The following is a 21,063-nucleotide window of genomic DNA, read 5'->3' on the forward strand; positions in this document are numbered from 1 at the left end:
CACAGCTAGCTAACCCTAAGCACAGCTAGCTAACCCTAAGCACAGCTAGCTAACCCTAAGCACAGCTAGCTAACCCTAAGCACAGCTGCACGGTCAACGGGAAGGAAAGTCCGTGGCTATATTTGGTGATTACAGCGTTAGAACAGGAAACTCGTTATGTCAGGTTAGAGACCTCTACGATTTGCATTCACTGAAGTATGAAGTGAAATATATCAATTATTTTCATAGTCACACACACACACACACACACACACACACACACACACACACACACACACACACACACACCACACACACACACACACACACACACACACACACCACACACACACACACACACACACACACACACACACACACACACACACACACACACACACACACACACACACACACACACACACACACACACACACACACACACACACACACACACACACACACACACACACACACACCACACACACACACACCACACACACACACACACACACACACACACACACACACACACACACACACGTTCAGTTATCTCCAGAATGACGATTTGACGAACCGGAGCGAAGAAGTCCACGAGCCAAGGCTCCTTCCTGTCTTTCTCTGAGGGGAAGTTGTCCGGCCTCAGAGTGTTGACGTGAGCTCGAACGCTGTCCCGCGCAAAGCCCACGATGTTGTACAGCACGTCTTTACCTGCACACACACACAGGTTATACACACACACACACACACACACACACACATACAGGCTATAAACACACAGCAACAGCGACAGAGGTCATTAATATGCAACAAAACACCACCTGTATATTTATGAACATAAAATACTAAATAAAGACCGTTTTACTGACCGTGGTGGATCTCAAAGTCGTGGATCCCCATCCCTTTGAAGACGGCCACACAGGGTTTGTGGATGTAGAGAGACTGACACAACTTCAGATCTGATTTACAGTCCACTCTGCCCACCTGAGAGACAGGAGAGGACTCTTTAAAGTAGAGACACTACATACTGATATACACCTGGACATCAGCAGGAGAGGACTCTTTAAAGTAGAGACACTACATACTGATATACACCTGAACATCAGCAGGAGAGGACTCTTTAAAGTAGAGACACTACATACTGATATACACCTGAACATCAACAGGAGAGGACTCTTTAAAGTAGAGACACTACATACTGATATACACCTGAACATCAACAGGAGAGGACTCTTTACAGTAGAGACACTACATACTGATATACACCTGAACATCAACAGGAGAGGACTCTTTACAGTAGAGACACTACATACTGATATACACCTGAACATCAACAGGAGAGGACTCTTTAAAGTAGAGACACTACATACTGATATACACCTGAACATCAGCAGGAGAGGACTCTTTAAAGTAGAGACACTACATACTGATATACACCTGAACATCAACAGGAGAGGACTCTTTACAGTAGAGACACTACATACTGATATACACCTGAACATCAACAGGAGAGGACTCTTTAAAGTAGAGACACTACATACTAATATACACCTGAACATCAGCGGGAGAGGACTCTTTAAAGTAGAGACACTACACACTGATATACACCTGAACATCAGCAGGAGAGGACTCTTTAAAGTAGAGACACTACATACTGATATACACCTGAACATCAGCAGGAGAGGACTCTTTAAAGTAGAGACACTACATACTGATATACACCTGAACATCAGCAGGAGAGGACTCTTTAAAGTAGAGACACTACATACTGATACACACCTGAACATCAGCAGGAGAGGACTCTTTAAAGTAGAGACACTACATACTGATATACACCTGAACATCAGCAGGAGAGGACTCTTTAAAGTAGAGACAGACAGTACCTGTATGTGATCTCCTTGTAGGAAAGCCTGTAGCTTCTTGTACTCGTTGGAGGCGGGGCTTTTCTCTCCAAATGTGAAACTGACCAACCAGCGATGATGGGCCAACTTCCTCTGGAGACAGGAAGTAGATTGATATGATATGAAAGTGTATGTGTGCATCTAAAAGCAACAGAAGCTAATCTGACTATGTGTGTATTAGAGAGAGAAAGAAAGAGAGTGAGTGAGTGAGTGAGTGAGTGAGTGAGTGAGTGAGCGAGCGAGCGAGCGAGCGTGCGTGCGTGCGTGCGTGCGTACCTTGAAGCTGTCTCCTGTCAGCAGCTCCAGGTCCGGCAGGTGGTTGATGACCTGGTTGTAAATCTCTCTACTGTCCAAAGTATTCAGCCACTGGAATAAATACACACATGATGCAGTAGTACACTCAGTATCTGCAGTAAATAGTGGTGTGTGTGTGTGTGTGTGTGTGTGTGTGTGTGTGTGTGTGTGTGTGTGTGTGTGTGTGTGTGTGTGTGTGTGTGTGTGTGTGTGTGTGTGTGTGTGTGTGTGTGTCTCTCACCAACACGCTGCCCTTCTGATCCAGAGTGCTGCCAGGAGGGAACAGGGCTGTCGCTCCGCTCGTCACCTGAAACACCAACACTGATCACACACTCGTACTGCAGCAGAACACACACAACAACAACACACCTAACCCCCCCGCAGATGATACTCATGTTCCATATTAACGTAACTAGCGAGAAACCATGGGAGTCAACACAGGAGGATCAATTACCACAAACTGAAAACATTTTGAAGATTTAGAGGCGGCAAAATCATCACAATCAGAGGTGAAGTTATTCTACATATCGGAGTGTGTGTGCTGAAGGGATTATGTTACATGAGTCGAACCAGCAGAGACGTTTACCAGCTGTTGCCGTCACCGAGCTTACACTTGTTGTAAGTTGAACATGAACAACGATGACTGATTTTGTCGCCCCATAGTCCTCAAACACTCGAGATATGGCAACACAAATCCCTAACGTTAAAACTGCGTCAAAACGTTAAGGAAACAACAACTAACGTTTGAGTGTGGCTCTTACCTGGAAACTGTCACAGAGATGTTGCTGTGAGGTGCAGTCCATCCATCCCACCTTCACTAGACCATCCTACACACACACACACACACACACACACACACACACACACACACACACACACACACACACACACACATCACTTCAGGGGACATTACATTGACTTAGGGTGCGTTCACACCCAATAGTCCGCTCTCAGGTGCGCACCAGACGACAGTTTGTTATTGTTTCATTTCTCAGAAGGCGGCAAAACTCAAACGGACTATAAACTTTAAACACAAGTCATGTGCTCGGAAATGCTGTTCACCCATTGGTCAGACATTAAGGGGGTACAAACGCAAACCCCGGCAATTTCTACCGGAGCCTCCGCCATGGAGCATCGGCAGGTTATTCTCATGCTGCTGTTAGTCTGGAGATCAACAGACACCAGCGGCCCGCGCATATGATTATATAATCAAACAACGTCCGTTAAAAAACATTTTACGGAGAATGTTTACTTTACACGACACTGTTCAACTCTTCATCCTGCTTCACTCTTTAACTAAACAACCGCGGATGTCTTGAAAGACTCTTTCGCTAAAATTTTGAAAACATCCGCGTTCTTGTGACTCGTAAATACTTCCTATGTTTTGGTGCGGACTGCGTTCACACCAGCAAAGCGCTCCAGAGTTCGCAAGCAAGCGCTCCGAGACCACCTCTTTAGGCGGACCAGAGTCCGGTTGTTTAGTTCTCTTCAGAGGTCTCGGATTGCGTTCACACCGACCCAAACGAACCGGCTAAACGCACCAGGGTTCGATTCAACCGGACTATACAAGGCAGGTGTGAACGCGCCCTTACATGCATTTCCTGGAGACTTATCCTAACCTTAACCAAAACATGCCTAACCCTAATCCTAATCCTAACCAAGTCTTCACCCTGAAATTAATGATCCCCCTCATGGGGACCTCCAATTTGTCCCCATAAGGGAGGCGAGTCCCCACGCATGACTATGTAAACAGATGTAGGTCCCCACAAGTATAGTAATGCTAGGACACACACACACACACCACAAATCTGTGTACTTTACTACAGTAAAAACTCTTCTTCTGTTAGCGTGTTTTCACCACAGACGTCGTGTAAATCAAAGGTGAGGCGTTTTAGACGTTAGACGATGTACATGAAGAAAGGTATTTGCGATGTCACTCATAACACCAAGTTGTGATGGAGTAAACCTGCGCAGTTCTTACAATAGAGACATCAAATGTATTATTTTACTAATGCCGAGTTCTCACCAACATCCCCGCCACCTTCTGCCTCGTTCTGGGCTCCAGGCAGTCTGAGAGAGAGAGAGTAACGTACAATTATTACTAACAATGACTACAGTCTAAAGTTAGATGCTGCATTGCTATCACAGCGCAGACACACGGGTCGTTCCTCAATGTCGAGGAGAGCTGCTCCAGAGCCACTACGTCGTCGAGTGGCGCCGAATCACTGTTTAAATGCATGTGCTACCAAGCAAGCCTCCTCGACACTGAGAAACGGCCACAGAGAGGTTTGCATGTGAAGGCCATTTTGAGGGCTGAGGAATAACACTGTTGTTTATGAAATAACTAGTTGTGTATTTCCATGACATGCAGGGGAGCTTTATTTATTTATCATGACACACTGCTTCCTTAAATAAATGACTGAGCAGACCCACTTTACAGCGACCACCTGAGGCGCGTTTTCATAGAAAAGAGGGCATTTTGTACGATATGAGGGTCTAAGGACACAGGGTCTAAGGACACAGGGTCTAAGGACACAGGGTTTAAGGACACAGGGTATAAGGACACAGGGTCTAAGGACAGAGGGTCTAAGGACAGAGGGTCTAAGGACAGAAGGTCTTAGGACACAGGGTCTAAGGACACAGGGTCTAAGGACAGAGGGTCTAAGGACAGAGGGTCTAAGGACAGAGGGTCTAAGGACACAGGGTATAAGGACACAGGGTCTAAGGACAGAAGGTCTAAGGACACAGGGTCTAAGGACACAGGGTCTAAGGACACAGGGTCTAAGGACACAGGGTCTAAGGACAGAAGGTCTTAGGACACAGGGTCTAAGGACAGAAGGTCTAAGGACAGAGGGTCTAAGGACAGAGGGTCTAAGGACACAGGGTCTAAGGACACAGGGTCTAAGGACAGAAGGTCTAAGGACACAGGGTCTAAGGACAGAAGGTCTAAGGACACAGGGTCTAAGGACAGAAGGTCTAAGGACACAGGGTCTAAGGACAGAAGGTCTAAGGACACAGGGTCTAAGGACAGAAGGTCTAACGACACAGGGTCTAAGGACAGAGGGTCTAAGGACACAGGGTCTAAGGACACAGGGTCTAAGGACAGAGGGTCTAAGGACAAAGGGTGTCGTATTGTCATATTGATATTCTGTACAAACTGTGAAGTCCACTGAGACAAAGGTAACATTGTGATATTGGGCTATAAATAAACATTGATTGATTGATTGATTGATTGATTTTCCCATCAAACGTCCTCACGGTCATACGCGCAGAAGCCGTTGGCCATGATGTCAGAATGATTGGGTGCAATTGATGTTGTAATCGTTAGAGTCTGCAAAAGCCTCTTAGTCCTATCGTGCATCGGCCGATCAGTGGTCAAGTTAGTCCCGATCAGTGGGATTCTGTGGTTATCATTTCAAATAGTTGTGTTGAGAAGAAGCATGCGAGTGTGAGCAACAGTACAGACTTCTCCGGGGTGGAAATCATGCTTCCCTTTTTCAACATAGAAGACACACAAGAAATGATAAAGAAAACCCACAGCATGACAGGAATAGCAAGCTTAATGACACCCATAGGCCTCCTCTCGTGAACACAGGTGTGGTGAAGATATGACTACAGGACACACCTGTGTTAAACGCAGTGTGTGTGTTACCTGGAACAAACCCTGGTCCTTTAACCGAGCCTCATCGTTGCACTTTTAGCTGCTGAATACGAATTGTCCTTTTTTAGTTTTTAATTGTGTGTTAAATGCCGATGTGAAGCACTTTGAATTGCCTCTGGGTCTTACAAATAAACTAACTTTGAACTAGGGGTGGGCGATATGACGATATATATTGTCGTGACGATATTAGGTCTCCACGATATGCTTTTTCAGAGATATCGTATCGATCGTGATAAAAAAAAAAAAATGAAAAAACGTTTCCCTTCAGTTATGCTAAAGTCTTTTATTGCACTTCAAGTCTAAAGTTTACATTTGAATTGTTTGGCACTGACTTTTCCTCATTGATGTTTTATGTTTTACTTAGTTATGTTTTACCCTCCTTCTCGTGTTTATTGATGTTCACTGCTAGTGCTACCTCAGAGAGTTCATTTGTATACTGAGAAAGTGTGCCTTGAAGCCATATCAAAATGTTGAATTGTTCATTCAGGAATTCATTTCTGAAATAAAAAAATAAAACCAGCTTGAAATGCTATTCTGGTCTGTTACTTCTTTTTGTTTTAGTTTCGGTTACCTTGTAGGTGCTTGTACTGTTAAGTAACTTGACAAATAACCATAATAACCGACATGAAAAAAGATCGTGATATATATCGTCTCTCGTGATACTGCTTGAAAAATATCGTGATAATATATTTTTCGATATCGCCCACCCCTACTTTGAACCTGAACTTGCTCCTGTGGGTATTGTCCACAGTGGTGACCATTGCATGTATGATATGTGTAATGTGTATTTGTAAAAGCACTTTGAGCATCTGGAAAAGCGCTGTAATAAATGTAAGGAATTATTATTATTATTATTATTAAAGTCAAAGTCAACTTTATTGTCCATCTTTCAGTTTGTGTGTTCAGACAGATCGAAATACCGTTTCCCACAATCCCAAATACAAACATATGTATATAGCTATATATACACAATCAACAGACACATGTACACATATGTACACATTAAGACCTACACACAAGCACAACAATCAATATAAACAAAATAACAGGCACTTCAAAATGACCTCGAACCTTACCTCCAGTGTCTGAGCAGAAAGTGATGAGCCATCCCATTCCTGAGGAGTACGCCGTCTCTATCTCACTGAACATGTTACCTGCACACACACACACACACACACACACACACGTCAGAACACACACCTGGATACCTTCACACATTAGCTGAATGAGTGATATGAACCTTGCCACAGCTCGGTGACGGAGGTGGTGACGAACTTCATGGAGAATTGGACCAGGCTGTCTTTAGAGCGCTCTCCATTAAACCTCTCTGGTCTCTGGAAACACAAAGTCACTCAGATAAGAATAACAAGCACTTTATTGATCCCAATGTGGGGAATGTTTGATTTGCAGCAGCATACAGACACATGGCGTTGGACAATAAAAATTAGGGCCGAGACTTTAACGCGTTAATTAAGATTAATTAATTACACAAAAATTAACGCATTTTAATCACACTTATTTTTGCACAGCGGAACGTTTCTCACTGGATGAGTTTCCGGCGTACCGATTATACTGGAGCACCAACTAACGTTCATGACTTCAGCATGGGACTTCAAACAACAACAAACCACGGTGAACAATAGTCAAACATGAACGAACAAGCTGATGAGACCGCTTCGGTCGGCCCCGTGGATGGGACATTTTGTTTTAAAAAACGGACGGATGGAAGCGTCGACAAGAGCCGCAGCACATCGAGCCTAAAGTATCACCTAAATGCAAAGCATGTAGCAGCTAGCATGTAGCAGCTAGCATGTGGCAGCTAGCGTGTAGCAGCTAGCATGTAGCAGCTAGCGTGGACGTTAGTCCGACTCCGAGTGCAAGGAACCACACCCTGACCCAACCCACACTCAACCAGATGACTGGTTTCAGGGCCAGGATAAGTGAGTCCACGTCTGAGAGAATAACCACTGGAGTGCACTCGACTGTAGACCACCTGGAGTAACATCCATGTGGAAACTGCTTCTCGCTGTTCTCAGGTCAGATATGTATATTTGATTAAAAATGCGATTAATTTCGATTAATTAATTACAAAGCCTCTAATTAATTAGATTAATTTTTTTAATCGAGTCCCGGCTCTAAAAAAAATACAATGCTCGTTAGGAGACACGTCAGTTCAGTCTGAAATGCGAGACATGTGGTCTTGTTCTTGGGTTTAGTGTAGAACATAAGCTGCGTTTCTTTTGTGCTTAAACACATTTTAACTTCTAGTTTCCACTTAAAAAGGACCAACAGACTTTATCTACGCTTCTTCAATCAAATATTAAGACTGCTGTTTCTGTGAAGTGCTTCAATGTGGACTCACTCCTGAGTCTCTCTGTGTAACCGGGCACGTTCACACACGCAAGGAATTAGCTTTGGTATCTGGTGGTGGGAACATGAACTATCTAAGAAAACAAGCTGCAAAGAAATATATAGGATATTAAAAATAAGTATTTTTAAGAAACAATTCAGCATTAAAACAGGACGCTAAAGACAAGGATTTACACCACTGTAACTGTACAAATAAACTTAACAGCTAAAAAACAAAAACACTTAAGACAATGAGTATACGGCAAACTACAGTGTGTTATATTTCAAACTACAGTGTGTTGTATTTTAAACTACAGTGTGTTATATTTTAAACTACAGTGTGTTATATTTTAAACTACAGTGTGTTATATTTTAAACTACAGTGTGTTGTATTTTAAACTACAGTGTGTTATATTTTAAACTACAGTGTGTTATATTTTAAACTACAGTGTGTTGTATTTTAAACTACAGTGTGTTATATTTTAAACTACAGTGTGTTGTATTTTAAACTAAAGTTAAATATATTTTAAACTACAGTGTGTTGTATTTTAAACTAAAGTTAAATATATTTTAAACTACAGTGAAATATATTTTAAACTACAGTGTTATATTTTAAACTAAAGTTAAATATATTTTAAACTACAGTGTGTTATATTTTAAACTAGTGTATTATATTTTAAACTACAGTGTGTTATATTTTAAACTACAGTGTTATATTTTAAACTACAGTTACATATATTTTAAACTACAGTGTGTTATATTTTAAACTAAAGTTAAATATATTTTAAACTACAGTGTGTTATATTTTAAACTACAGTTAAATATATTTTAAACTACAGTTAAATATATTTTAAATTACAGTGTGTTATATTTTAAACTACAGTGTGTTATATTTTAAACTACAGTGTGTTATATTTTAAACTAAAGTTAAATATATTTTAAACTACAGTGTGTTGTATTTTAAACTACAGTGTGTTATATTTTAAACTAAAGTTAAATATATTTTAAACTACAGTGTGTTATATTTTAAACTAAAGTTAAATATATTTTAAACTACAGTGTGTTGTATTTTAAACTACAGTGTGTTATATTTTAAACTAAAGTTAAATATATTTTAAACTACAGTGTGTTATATTTTAAACTACAGTGTATTATATTTTAAACTACAGTGTGTTATATTTTAAACTACAGTGTGTTATATTTTAAACTACAGTTACATATATTTTAAACTACAGTGTGTTATATTTTAAACTAAAGTTAAATATATTTTAAACTACAGTGTGTTATATTTTAAACTACAGTTAAATATATTTTAAACTACAGTTAAATATATTTTAAATTACAGTGTGTTATATTTTAAACTACAGTGTGTTATATTTTAAACTACAGTTAAATATATTTTAAACTACAGTGTGTTATATTTTAAACTAAAGTTAAATATATTTTAAACTACAGTGTGTTGTATTTTAAACTACAGTGCGTTATATTTTAAACTAAAGTTAAATATATTTTAAACTACAGTGTGTTATATTTTAAACTACAGTTAAATATATTTTAAACTACAGTTAAATATATTTTAAACTACAGTGTGTTATATTTTAAACTACAGTGTGTTATATTTTAAACTACAGTGTATTATATTTTAAACTACAGTTAAATATGTTTTAAACTACAGTGTGTTATGTTTTAAACTACAGTTAAATATGTTTTAAACTACAGTGTGTTATATTTTAAACTAAAGTTGAATATATTTTAACTACAGTGTGTTATGTTTTAAACTACAGTTAAATATATTTTAAACTACAGTGTGTTATGTTTTAAACTACAGTTAAATATATTTTAAACTACAGTGTGTTATATTTTAAACTACAGTGTGTTATGTTTTAAACTAAAGTTGAATATATTTTAACTACAGTGTGTTATATTTTAAACTACAGTGTGTAGTCTGATCTGAACCGGAGTGGTGGTTTGTTACTGGACTTCTGTGCTAGTCATGGATTGGCCATAACAAACACCATGTTCGAACATAAGGATGCTCATAAGTGTACGTGGTACCAGAGCACCCTAGGCAGAAGGTCCATGATCGATTTCGTTATCGTATCATCGGACCTGAGGCCGTATGTTTTGGACACTCGGGTAAAGAGAGGGGCGGAGTTGTCAACTGATCACCATCTGGTGGTGAGTTGGGTCGAGTGGCGGGGGAAGCCTCTGGATAGACCTGGTAAGCCCAAACGTGTAGTTCGGGTGAACTGGGAACGTCTGGAGGAGGCCCAAGTTCAGGAGGCCTTCAACTCACACCTCCGGCGGAGCTTTTCGGGCATTCCTGTGGAGGTTGGGGACATTGAACCAGAGTGGTCGGTGTTCAAAGCCTCTATTGCCGAAGCCGCGGTGGGGAGCTGTGGTCTCAAGGTCCTAGGTGCCTCAAGGGGCGGTAACCCTCGAACCTCCTGGTGGACACCGGTGGTCAGGGAAGCCGTCCGACTGAAGAAGGAGGCCTTCAGGGATTTGTTATCCCGGGGGACTCCTGAGGCAGTTGCAAGGTACCGACAGGCCCGAAGGGCAGCAGCCTCATCCGTGGCCGAGGCAAAGCAGCGGGTGTGGGAGAAGTTCGGAGAAGACATGGAGAAGGACTTTCGGGCGGCACCAAAGTTGTTCTGGAAAACTGTCCGACACCTCAGGAGGGGGAAGCAGGGAACCATCCAAGCTGTGTACAGTAAGGATGGGACGTTGTTGACCTCAACTGATGGAGTGTTGGGGCGTTGGAAGGAACACTTTGAGGAACTCCTGAACCCGACAACTCCGCCCTCTATGTTAGAGGCAGAGCTGGAGTATGACGGGGGATCAACACCAATCTCCCGGTGGGAGGTCACTGAGGTCGTTAAACAACTCCACAGTGGCAAAGCCCCGGGGGTGGATGAGATCCGCCCGGAAATGCTGAAGGCTCTGGGTGTTGAGGGACTGTCATGGTTGACACGTCTCATCAACGTTGCGTGGAAGTCGGAAACAGTGCCGAAGGAGTGGCAGACCGGGGTGGTGGTCCCCCTTTTCAAAAAGGGGGATCAGAGGGTGTGTGCCAATTACAGAGGCATCACACTACTCAGCCTCCCCGGGAAAGTTTACTCCAAGGTACTTGAAAGGAGGGTCAGGCCGATTGTCGAACCTCAGATTGAGGAGGAACAATGCGGATTCCGTCCTGGTCGTGGAACGACGGATCAGCTTTTTACTCTCGCAAGGATCCTGGAGGGGGCCTGGGAGTACGCTTATCCGGTCTACATGTGTTTTGTAGACTTGGAGAAGGCGTATGACCGGGTTCCCAGGGAGTTACTGTGGGAGGTGCTGCGGGAGTATGGGGTGAGGGGGTCTCTACTCAGGGCCATCCAATCTCTGTACTCCCAAAGCGAGAGCTGTGTCCGGGTCCTCGGCAGTAAGTCGGACCCATTTCCGGTGAGGGTTGGCCTCCGCCAGGGCTGCGCTTTGTCACCAATCCTGTTTGTAATATACATGGATCGGATTTCGAGGCGTAGTCGTGGGGGGGGGGGGGTCTGCAGTTCGGTGGAGTAAGGATTGCACCACTGCTTTTTGCAGATGATGTGGTTCTGATGGCTTCATCGGTCTGCGACCTTCAGCACTCACTGGATCGGTTCGCAACCGAGTGTGAAGCGGCTGGGATGAGGATCAGCACCTCCAAATCTGAGGCCATGGTTCTCAGCAGGAAACCGATGGACTGTCCACTCCAAGTAGGGAATGAGTCCTTACCCCAAGTGAAGGAGTTCAAGTATCTCGGGGTCTTGTTCTCGAGTGAGGGAACAATGGAGCGTGAGATGGGCCGGAGAATCGGAGCAGCGGGAGCGGTATTGCAGTCGCTTTACCGCACCGTTGTGACGAAAAGGGAGCTGAGTCAGAAGGCAAAGCTCTCTGTCTACCGGGCCATTTTCGTTCCTACCCTCACCTATGGTCATGAAGGATGGGTCATGACCGAAAGAACGAGATCGCGGATACAAGCGGCCGAGATGGGTTTCCTCCGCCGGGTGGCTGGTGTCTCCCTTAGAGATAAGGTGAGAAGTTCGGTCATCAGGGAGGGACTCGGAGTTGAGCCGCTCCTCCTTCGCGTCGAAAGAAGCCAGTTGAGGTGGTTCGGGCACCTAGTTAGGATGCCACCTGGGCGCCTCCCTAGGGAGGTGTTCCAGGCACGTCCAGCTGGGAAGAGACCAAGGGGTAGACCTAGGACCAGGTGGAGGGATTATATCTCTTCGCTGGCCTGGGAGCGCCTTGGGATCCCCCAGTCAGAGCTGGTTGATGTCGCCAGGGAAAAGAAAGTTTGGGGCTCTCTGCTGGAACTGCTACCCCCGCGACCCGACCACGGATAAGCGGGAGAAGATGGATGGATGGACTACAGTGTGTTATGTTTTAAACTAAAGTTGAATATATTTTAAACTACAGTGTGTTATATTTTAAACTACAGTTAAATATATTTTAAACTACAGTGTGTTATTTTTTAAACTAAAGTTGAATATATTTTAAACTACAGTGTGTTATATTTTAAACTACAGTTAAATATATTTTAAACTACAGTGTGTTATGTTTTAAACTACAGTTAAATATATTTTAAACTACAGTGTGTTATGTTTTAAACTACAGTTAAATATATTTTAAACTACAGTGTGTTATATTTTAAACTACAGTTAAATATATTTTAAACTACAGTGTGTTATATTTTAAACTAAAGTTGAATATATTTTAACTACAGTGTGTTATGTTTTAAACTACAGTTAAATATATTTTAAACTACAGTGTGTTATGTTTTAAACTACAGTTAAATATATTTTAAACTACAGTGTGTTATATTTTAAACTACAGTTAAATATATTTTAAACTACAGTGTGTTATATTTTAAACTAAAGTTGAATATATTTTAAACTACAGTGTGTTATATTTTAAACTACAGTGTGTTATGTTTTAAACTAAAGTTGAATATATTTTAAACTACAGTGTGTTATGTTTTAAACTAAAGTTGAATATATTTTAAACTACAGTGTGTTATATTTTAAACTACAGTTAAATATATTTTAAACTACAGTGCGTTATGTTTTAAACTACAGTTAAATATATTTTAAACTACAGTGTGTTATGTTTTAAACTAAAGTTGAATATATTTTAAACTACAGTGTGTTATATTTTAAACTACAGTTAAATATATTTTAAACTACAGTGTGTTATATTTTAAACTAAAGTTAAATATATTTTAAACTACAGTGTGTTGTATTTTAAACTACAGTGTGTTATATTTTAAACTAAAGTTAAATATATTTTAAACTACAGTGTGTTATATTTTAAACTAAAGTTAAATATATTTTAAACTACAGTGTGTTGTATTTTAAACTACAGTGTGTTATATTTTAAACTAAAGTTAAATATATTTTAAACTACAGTGTGTTATATTTTAAACTACAGTGTATTATATTTTAAACTACAGTGTGTTATATTTTAAACTACAGTGTGTTATATTTTAAACTACAGTTACATATATTTTAAACTACAGTGTGTTATATTTTAAACTAAAGTTAAATATATTTTAAACTACAGTGTGTTATATTTTAAACTACAGTTAAATATATTTTAAACTACAGTTAAATATATTTTAAATTACAGTGTGTTATATTTTAAACTACAGTGTGTTATATTTTAAACTACAGTTAAATATATTTTAAACTACAGTGTGTTATATTTTAAACTAAAGTTAAATATATTTTAAACTACAGTGTGTTGTATTTTAAACTACAGTGTTATATTTTAAACTAAAGTTAAATATATTTTAAACTACAGTGTGTTATATTTTAAACTACAGTTAAATATATTTTAAACTACAGTTAAATATATTTTAAACTACAGTGTGTTATATTTTAAACTACAGTGTGTTATATTTTAAACTACAGTGTATTATATTTTAAACTACAGTTAAATATGTTTTAAACTACAGTGTGTTATGTTTTAAACTACAGTTAAATATGTTTTAAACTACAGTGTGTTATATTTTAAACTAAAGTTGAATATATTTTAACTACAGTGTGTTATGTTTTAAACTACAGTTAAATATATTTTAAACTACAGTGTGTTATGTTTTAAACTACAGTTAAATATATTTTAAACTACAGTGTGTTATATTTTAAACTACAGTGTGTTATGTTTTAAACTAAAGTTGAATATATTTTAACTACAGTGTGTTATATTTTAAACTAAAGTTGAATATATTTTAAACTACAGTGTGTTATATTTTAAACTACAGTTAAATATATTTTAAACTACAGTGTGTTATGTTTTAAACTAAAGTTGAATATATTTTAAACTACAGTGTGTTATATTTTAAACTACAGTTAAATATATTTTAAACTACAGTGTGTTATGTTTTAAACTACAGTTAAATATATTTTAAACTACAGTGTGTTATGTTTTAAACTACAGTTAAATATATTTTAAACTACAGTGTGTTATATTTTAAACTACAGTTAAATATATTTTAAACTACAGTGTGTTATATTTTAAACTAAAGTTGAATATATTTTAACTACAGTGTGTTATGTTTTAAACTACAGTTAAATATATTTTAAACTACAGTGTGTTATGTTTTAAACTACAGTTAAATATATTTTAAACTACAGTGTGTTATATTTTAAACTACAGTTAAATATATTTTAAACTACAGTGTGTTATATTTTAAACTAAAGTTGAATATATTTTAAACTACAGTGTGTTATATTTTAAACTACAGTGTGTTATGTTTTAAACTAAAGTTGAATATATTTTAAACTACAGTGTGTTATATTTTAAACTACAGTGTGTTATGTTTTAAACTAAAGTTGAATATATTTTAAACTACAGTGTGTTATATTTTAAACTACAGTTAAATATATTTTAAACTACAGTGTGTTATGTTTTAAACTACAGTTAAATATATTTTAAACTACAGTGTGTTATGTTTTAAACTACAGTTAAATATATTTTAAACTACAGTGTGTTATATTTTAAACTACAGTTAAATATATTTTAAACTACAGTGTGTTATATTTTAAACTAAAGTTGAATATATTTTAACTACAGTGTGTTATGTTTTAAACTACAGTTAAATATATTTTAAACTACAGTGTGTTATGTTTTAAACTACAGTTAAATATATTTTAAACTACAGTGTGTTATATTTTAAACTACAGTTAAATATATTTTAAACTACAGTGTGTTATATTTTAAACTAAAGTTGAATATATTTTAAACTACAGTGTGTTATATTTTAAACTACAGTGTGTTATATTTTAAACTAAAGTTGAATATATTTTAACTACAGTGTGTTATGTTTTAAACTACAGTTAAATATATTTTAAACTACAGTGTGTTATGTTTTAAACTACAGTTAAATATATTTTAAACTACAGTGTGTTATATTTTAAACTACAGTTAAATATATTTTAAACTACAGTGTGTTATATTTTAAACTAAAGTTGAATATATTTTAAACTACAGTGTGTTATGTTTTAAACTACAGTTAAATATATTTTAAACTACAGTGTGTTATATTTTAAACTAAAGTTAAATATATTTTAAACTACAGTGTGTTATATTTTAAACTACAGTTAAATATATTTTAAACTACAGTGTGTTATATTTTAAACTACAGTGTTATATTTTAAACTACAGTGTGTTATATTTTAAACTACAGTGTGTTATATTTTAAACTACAGTTAAATATGTTTTAAACTACAGTGTGTTATATTTTAAACTAAAGTTGAATATATTTTAACTACAGTGTGTTATATTTTAAACAACAGTTAAATATATTTTAAAGTGTGATATGTTTTAAAGTGTGGGGCTGTGCAGACGTGTGCAAAGATGTGCAAAAAGCAGTCAGAGTAAAGTATGTACGTGTGGCGCAGTGGATAGTGCGTTGGTGTTGGGACCAGGGGGTCACAGGTTCAAACCCCACTGCAGTCAGCATGTCGTTGTGTCCCTGAGACCCTTCACCCCAAGGTGCTCCTGTGGGGATTGCCCACAGTGTTGAGTAAGTAAGTCGCTTTGGATAAAAGCGTCTAACATGAGACATGTGATGTGACATGGCTCACAGTATCAACAAAGATGATGAAGTTCACATGCAGTGCATTAATGTCATGTTTTGGGTGGATAAAAGTCAGTGTCCTGGGTCTTGCTGATGAGGTCTCTGAGGGGAAGAAGCTGATCAGGTGAGCTGTCATTAGCCGTGTTCACACCGCGGTACTTTTCCCACAAAGGTTCATGCGAACTTAGTTCATGATCGCCTTCACACCAAAACGAGCCGGTACTAAAAGTAGTTCATGCGAACCTTTTAATCCCCTCGAAAGTCCCTGCTAGAGAGCAGGGACTTTCGAGCGGCTCTTTTGTGAGAAAAGAGCTATATCTCTGATTGGCTGGGCGGATTGCAAACCACGCCCCGTAAAACTCCCAAAAAGTTTTGTGAAGCCGCCATTTTATTATCCTCGCATTAGCATTATTAGCATTAGCCCAGCGCAGAAACGCAGAGAGACTAACTTATGGCAACACAAAATAAAACATGGGAGCGGTGGAGATTAGGAGGTGTCGGCGTTCTGGCGATTTACTCGGAAGGCTTCAGTAGAAGCTGCTGGGAGTCCCAGCAGCTTCTACTGAAGCCAGTTCCCAACTCCGGGGACTTCCGGCCGGGGACTCCGGGCGGCAGTATACGCCGTGAAGTGGTTTGCGGCCTGCCAGTAAACCCAAAGAAGAAGAAGAAGAAGAAGAAGAAGAAGAAGAAGAAGAAGAAGAAGAAGAAGAAGAAGAAGAACGTCAGCGGCTTCATTTGCCTAATCCACCCCCAGGGACTTTTTCCGGTTCATAACTAAAGAGTTCGCATGCACTAAGTTCGCATGCACCTTTGTGGGAAAAGTCCCGCAGTGTGAACGCGCCTCTGGGACAAGACGCAGGCGAGTCAGCTGAAGAGTATTCATGAAGCATGCAGGAGGTGTTCAGTGTAGACACGGGGAGAAGATACAGATCGTTCGGAGAGGAAAACAGATGCTCGGAAGTAACTGTGGCTCCACATTCACCAGCTACACTTTCATTGTGTCCCCTGCTTTGGACATGATGGACGCAGAAGGAGTGAATGTCCCACCTGTCCTGCTTTGGACATGATGGACGCAGAAGGAGTGAATGTCCCACCTGTCCTGCTTTGGACATGATGGACGCAGAAGGAGTGAATGTCCCACCTGTCCTGCTTTGGACATGATGGACGCAGAAGGAGTGAATGTCCCACCTGTCCTGCTTTGTAGACGTACAGGCTGGGGTAGCTGTTGATGCCTTTGCTCCGGCACAGGTGGTTGTTGTCTCCACAGTTTACTGCTCCGATCCTCATCACTCCGTCCATCTCTTTGGCAAACTCCCTCCACTGAGACGCACACAGAGAAGACAGAGACACGCAGAGAAGACAGAGACACACAGAGAAGACAGACACACAGAGAAGACAGAGACACACACAGAGAAGACAGAGAAGACAGAGACACACAGAGAAGACAGAGACACACAGAGAAGACAGAGAGACACACAGAGAAGACAGAGACACACAGATCAGACAGAGACACACACAGAGAAGACAGACACACAGAGAAGACAGAGACACAGAGAAGACAGAGAAGACAGAGACACAGAGAAGACAGAGACACACAGATCAGACAGACACACAGAGAAGACAGACACACAGAGAAGACAGAGACACAGAGAAGACAGAGACACACAGATCAGACAGAGACACACACAGAGAAGACAGACACACAGAGAAGACAGAGACACACACAGAGAAGACAGAGACACACAGAGAAGACAGACACACACAGATAAGACAGAGACACACACAGAGAAGACAGAGACACACAGAGAAGACAGAGACACACAGAGAAGACAGAGAAGACAGAGACACACAGAGAAGACAGAGACACACAGAGAAGACAGAGAGACACACAGAGAAGACAGAGAGACACACAGAGAAGACAGAGACACACAGATCAGACAGAGACACACAGATCAGACAGAGACACACACAGAGAAGACAGACACACACACAGAGAAGACAGAGACACAGAGAAGACAGAGAAGACAGAGACACAGAGAAGACAGAGACACACATATCAGACAGACACACAGAGAAGACAGACACACAGAGAAGACAGAGACACAGAGAAGACAGAGACACACAGATCAGACAGAGACACACACAGAGAAGACAGACACACAGAGAAGACAGAGACACACAGAGAAGACAGAGACACACACAGAGAAGACAGACACACAGAGAAGACAGAGAGACACACAGAGAAGACAGAGACACACAGATCAGACAGAGACACACACAGAGAAGACAGACACACAGAGAAGACAGAGACACACAGAGAAGACAGACACACAGAGAAGACAGACACACAGAGAAGACAGAGACACAGAGAAGACAGACACACAGAGAAGACAGAGACGCACACAGAGAAGACAGAGACACGCAGAGAAGACAGACACACAGAGAAGACAGAGAAGACAGAGAGACAGAGAAGACAGAGAGACACACAGAGAAGACAGAGACACACACAGAGAAGACAGACGCACAGAGAAGACACACACAGAGAAGACAGAGAGACACACAGAGAAGACAGAGACACACAGAGAAGACAGACACACAGAGAAGACAGAGAGACAGAGAAGACAGAGAGACACACAGAGAAGACAGAGACACAGAGAAGACAGACGCACAGAGAAGACACACACAGAGAAGACAGAGAGACACACAGAGAAGACAGAGACACACAGAGAAGACAGAGACACACAGATCAGACAGAGACACACAGAGAAGACAGACACACAGAGAAGACAGAGACGCACGCAGAGAAGACAGAGACACGCAGAGAAGACAGAGACACAGAGAAGACAGACACACAGAGAAGACAGAGACACACAGAGAAGACAGAGAAGACAGAGAGACAGAGAAGACAGAGAAGACAGAGAGACACACAGAGAAGACAGAGACACACAGAGAAGACAGAGAAGACAGAGAGACAGAGAAGACAGAGAAGACAGAGACACACAGAGAAGACAGAGAAGACAGAGAGACAGAGAAGACAGAGACACACACAGAGAAGACAGAGAGACACACAGAGAAGACAGAGACACACACAGAGAAGACAGACGCACAGAGAAGACACACACAGAGAAGACAGAGAGACACACAGAGAAGACAGAGACACACAGAGAAGACAGAGACACACAGATCAGACAGACGCACAGAGAAGACACACACAGAGAAGACAGAGACACAGACAGAGAAGACAGATCAGACAGAGACACAGATCAGATCAGTGCATTTACAGAATAAAATATGACATTCTGATGTGTGTGTGTTTCTGTTGTGTGTGTTTCTAATGTGTGTGTTTCTGATGTGTGTGTTTCTGATGTGTGTGTTTCTGATGTGTGTGTGTTTCTGATGTGTGTGTTTCTGATGTGTGTGTTTCTAATGTGTGTGTTTCTGATGTGTGTGTTTCTGATGTGTGTGTTTCTGATGTGTGTGTTTCTGATGTGTGTGTTTCTGTTGTGTGTGTGTTTCTGATGTGTGTGTTTCTGATGTGTGTGTGTTTCTGTTGTGTGTGTGTTTCTGATGTGTGTGTGTTTCTGATGTGTGTGTTTCTGTTGTGTGTGTTTCTGTTGTGTGTGTGTTTCTGATGTGTGTGTTTCTGATGTGTGTGTTTCTGATGTGTGTGTGTTTCTGTTGTGTGTGTGTTTCTGATGTGTGTGTTTCTGATGTGTGTGTGTCTGATGTGTGTGTGTTTCTGATGTGTGTGTTTCTGTTGTGTGTGTGTTTCTGATGTGTGTGTGTCTGATGTGTGTGTTTCTGATGTGTGTGTTTCTGATGTGTGTGTGTCTGATGTGTGTGTGTTTCTGATGTGTGTGTTTCTGATGTGTGTGTTTCTAATGTGTGTGTGTCTGATGTGTGTGTGTTTCTAATGTGTGTGTTTCTGATGTGTGTGTTTCTGATGTGTGTGTTTCTGATGTGTGTGTTTCTAATGTGTGTGTTTCTGATGTGTGTGTGTTTCTGATGTGTGTGTGTTTCTGATGTGTGTGTGTTTCTGATGTGTGTGTGTTTCTGATGTGTGTGTGTCTGATGTGTGTGTGTTTCTGATGTGTGTGTTTATGATGTGTGTGTGTGTTTCTGATGTGTGTGTTTCTAATGTGTGTGTTTCTGATGTGTGTGTGTTTCTGATGTGTGTGTGTTTCTGATGTGTGTGTTTCTGATGTGTGTGTGTTTCTGATGTGTGTGTGTTTCTAATGTGTGTGTTTCTGATGTGTGTGTGTGTCTGATGTGTGTGTTTCTGATGTGTGTGTGTTTCTGATGTGTGTGTGTTTCTGATGTGTGTGTGTTTCTGATGTGTGTTTCTGATGTATGTGTGTGTTTCTGATGTATGTGTGTGTTTCTGATGTGTGTGTGTCTGATGTGTGTGTGTGTCTGATGTGTGTGTTTCTGATGTGTGTGTGTCTGATGTGTGTGTGTTTCTGATGTGTGTGTGTTTCTGATGTGTGTGTGTTTCTAATGATGTGTGTTTCTGATTGGTGTTTCTGATGTGTGTGGTGTGGTTTCGGATGTGTGTGTGTTTCTGATGTGTGTGTGTCCTGATGTTGTTGTTTCTGATGTGTGTGTGTTTCTGATGTGTGTGTTTCTAATGTGTGAGGTTTATGATGTGTGTGTGTTCTGTGGTGTGTGTGTTGATGTGTGGGTTTCTGATGTGTGTGTGTTTCTTGATGTGTGGTGGTTTCTGATGTGTGTGTTTCTGAATGTGTGTGCTTCTGAGTGTGTGGTGTTCTAATTAATGT

The 21,063-nt window shown here is 40.0% G+C and overlaps 1 protein-coding gene across 1 annotated transcript in view; it reads right to left on the minus strand.

The window, feature by feature from the left end:
• Positions 1-510: 510 nt before the first annotated feature.
• LOC117440717 (dnaJ homolog subfamily C member 10-like) overlaps positions 511-21,063 on the minus strand; it is a gene marked incomplete at its 3' end in the record, with an annotated part of 32,647 nt that continues 12,094 nt past the window's right edge. Inside the window, exons 6-15 of the mRNA XM_034076949.1 lie at positions 17,474-17,605; positions 7,076-7,169; positions 6,912-6,989; positions 4,201-4,244; positions 2,936-3,001; positions 2,416-2,481; positions 2,157-2,246; positions 1,863-1,973; positions 849-963; positions 511-690 (exon numbers count right to left, since the gene is read on the minus strand). Of these exons, the coding sequence (XP_033932840.1) occupies positions 511-690; positions 849-963; positions 1,863-1,973; positions 2,157-2,246; positions 2,416-2,481; positions 2,936-3,001; positions 4,201-4,244; positions 6,912-6,989; positions 7,076-7,169; positions 17,474-17,605 (976 nt within the window). The remainder of the gene's footprint in view (positions 691-848; positions 964-1,862; positions 1,974-2,156; positions 2,247-2,415; positions 2,482-2,935; positions 3,002-4,200; positions 4,245-6,911; positions 6,990-7,075; positions 7,170-17,473; positions 17,606-21,063) is intronic.

Source organism: Pseudochaenichthys georgianus, unplaced genomic scaffold (assembly GCF_902827115.2).
Source record: "Pseudochaenichthys georgianus unplaced genomic scaffold, fPseGeo1.2 scaffold_1145_arrow_ctg1, whole genome shotgun sequence".
Classification (NCBI taxonomy): domain Eukaryota; kingdom Metazoa; phylum Chordata; class Actinopteri; order Perciformes; family Channichthyidae; genus Pseudochaenichthys; species Pseudochaenichthys georgianus.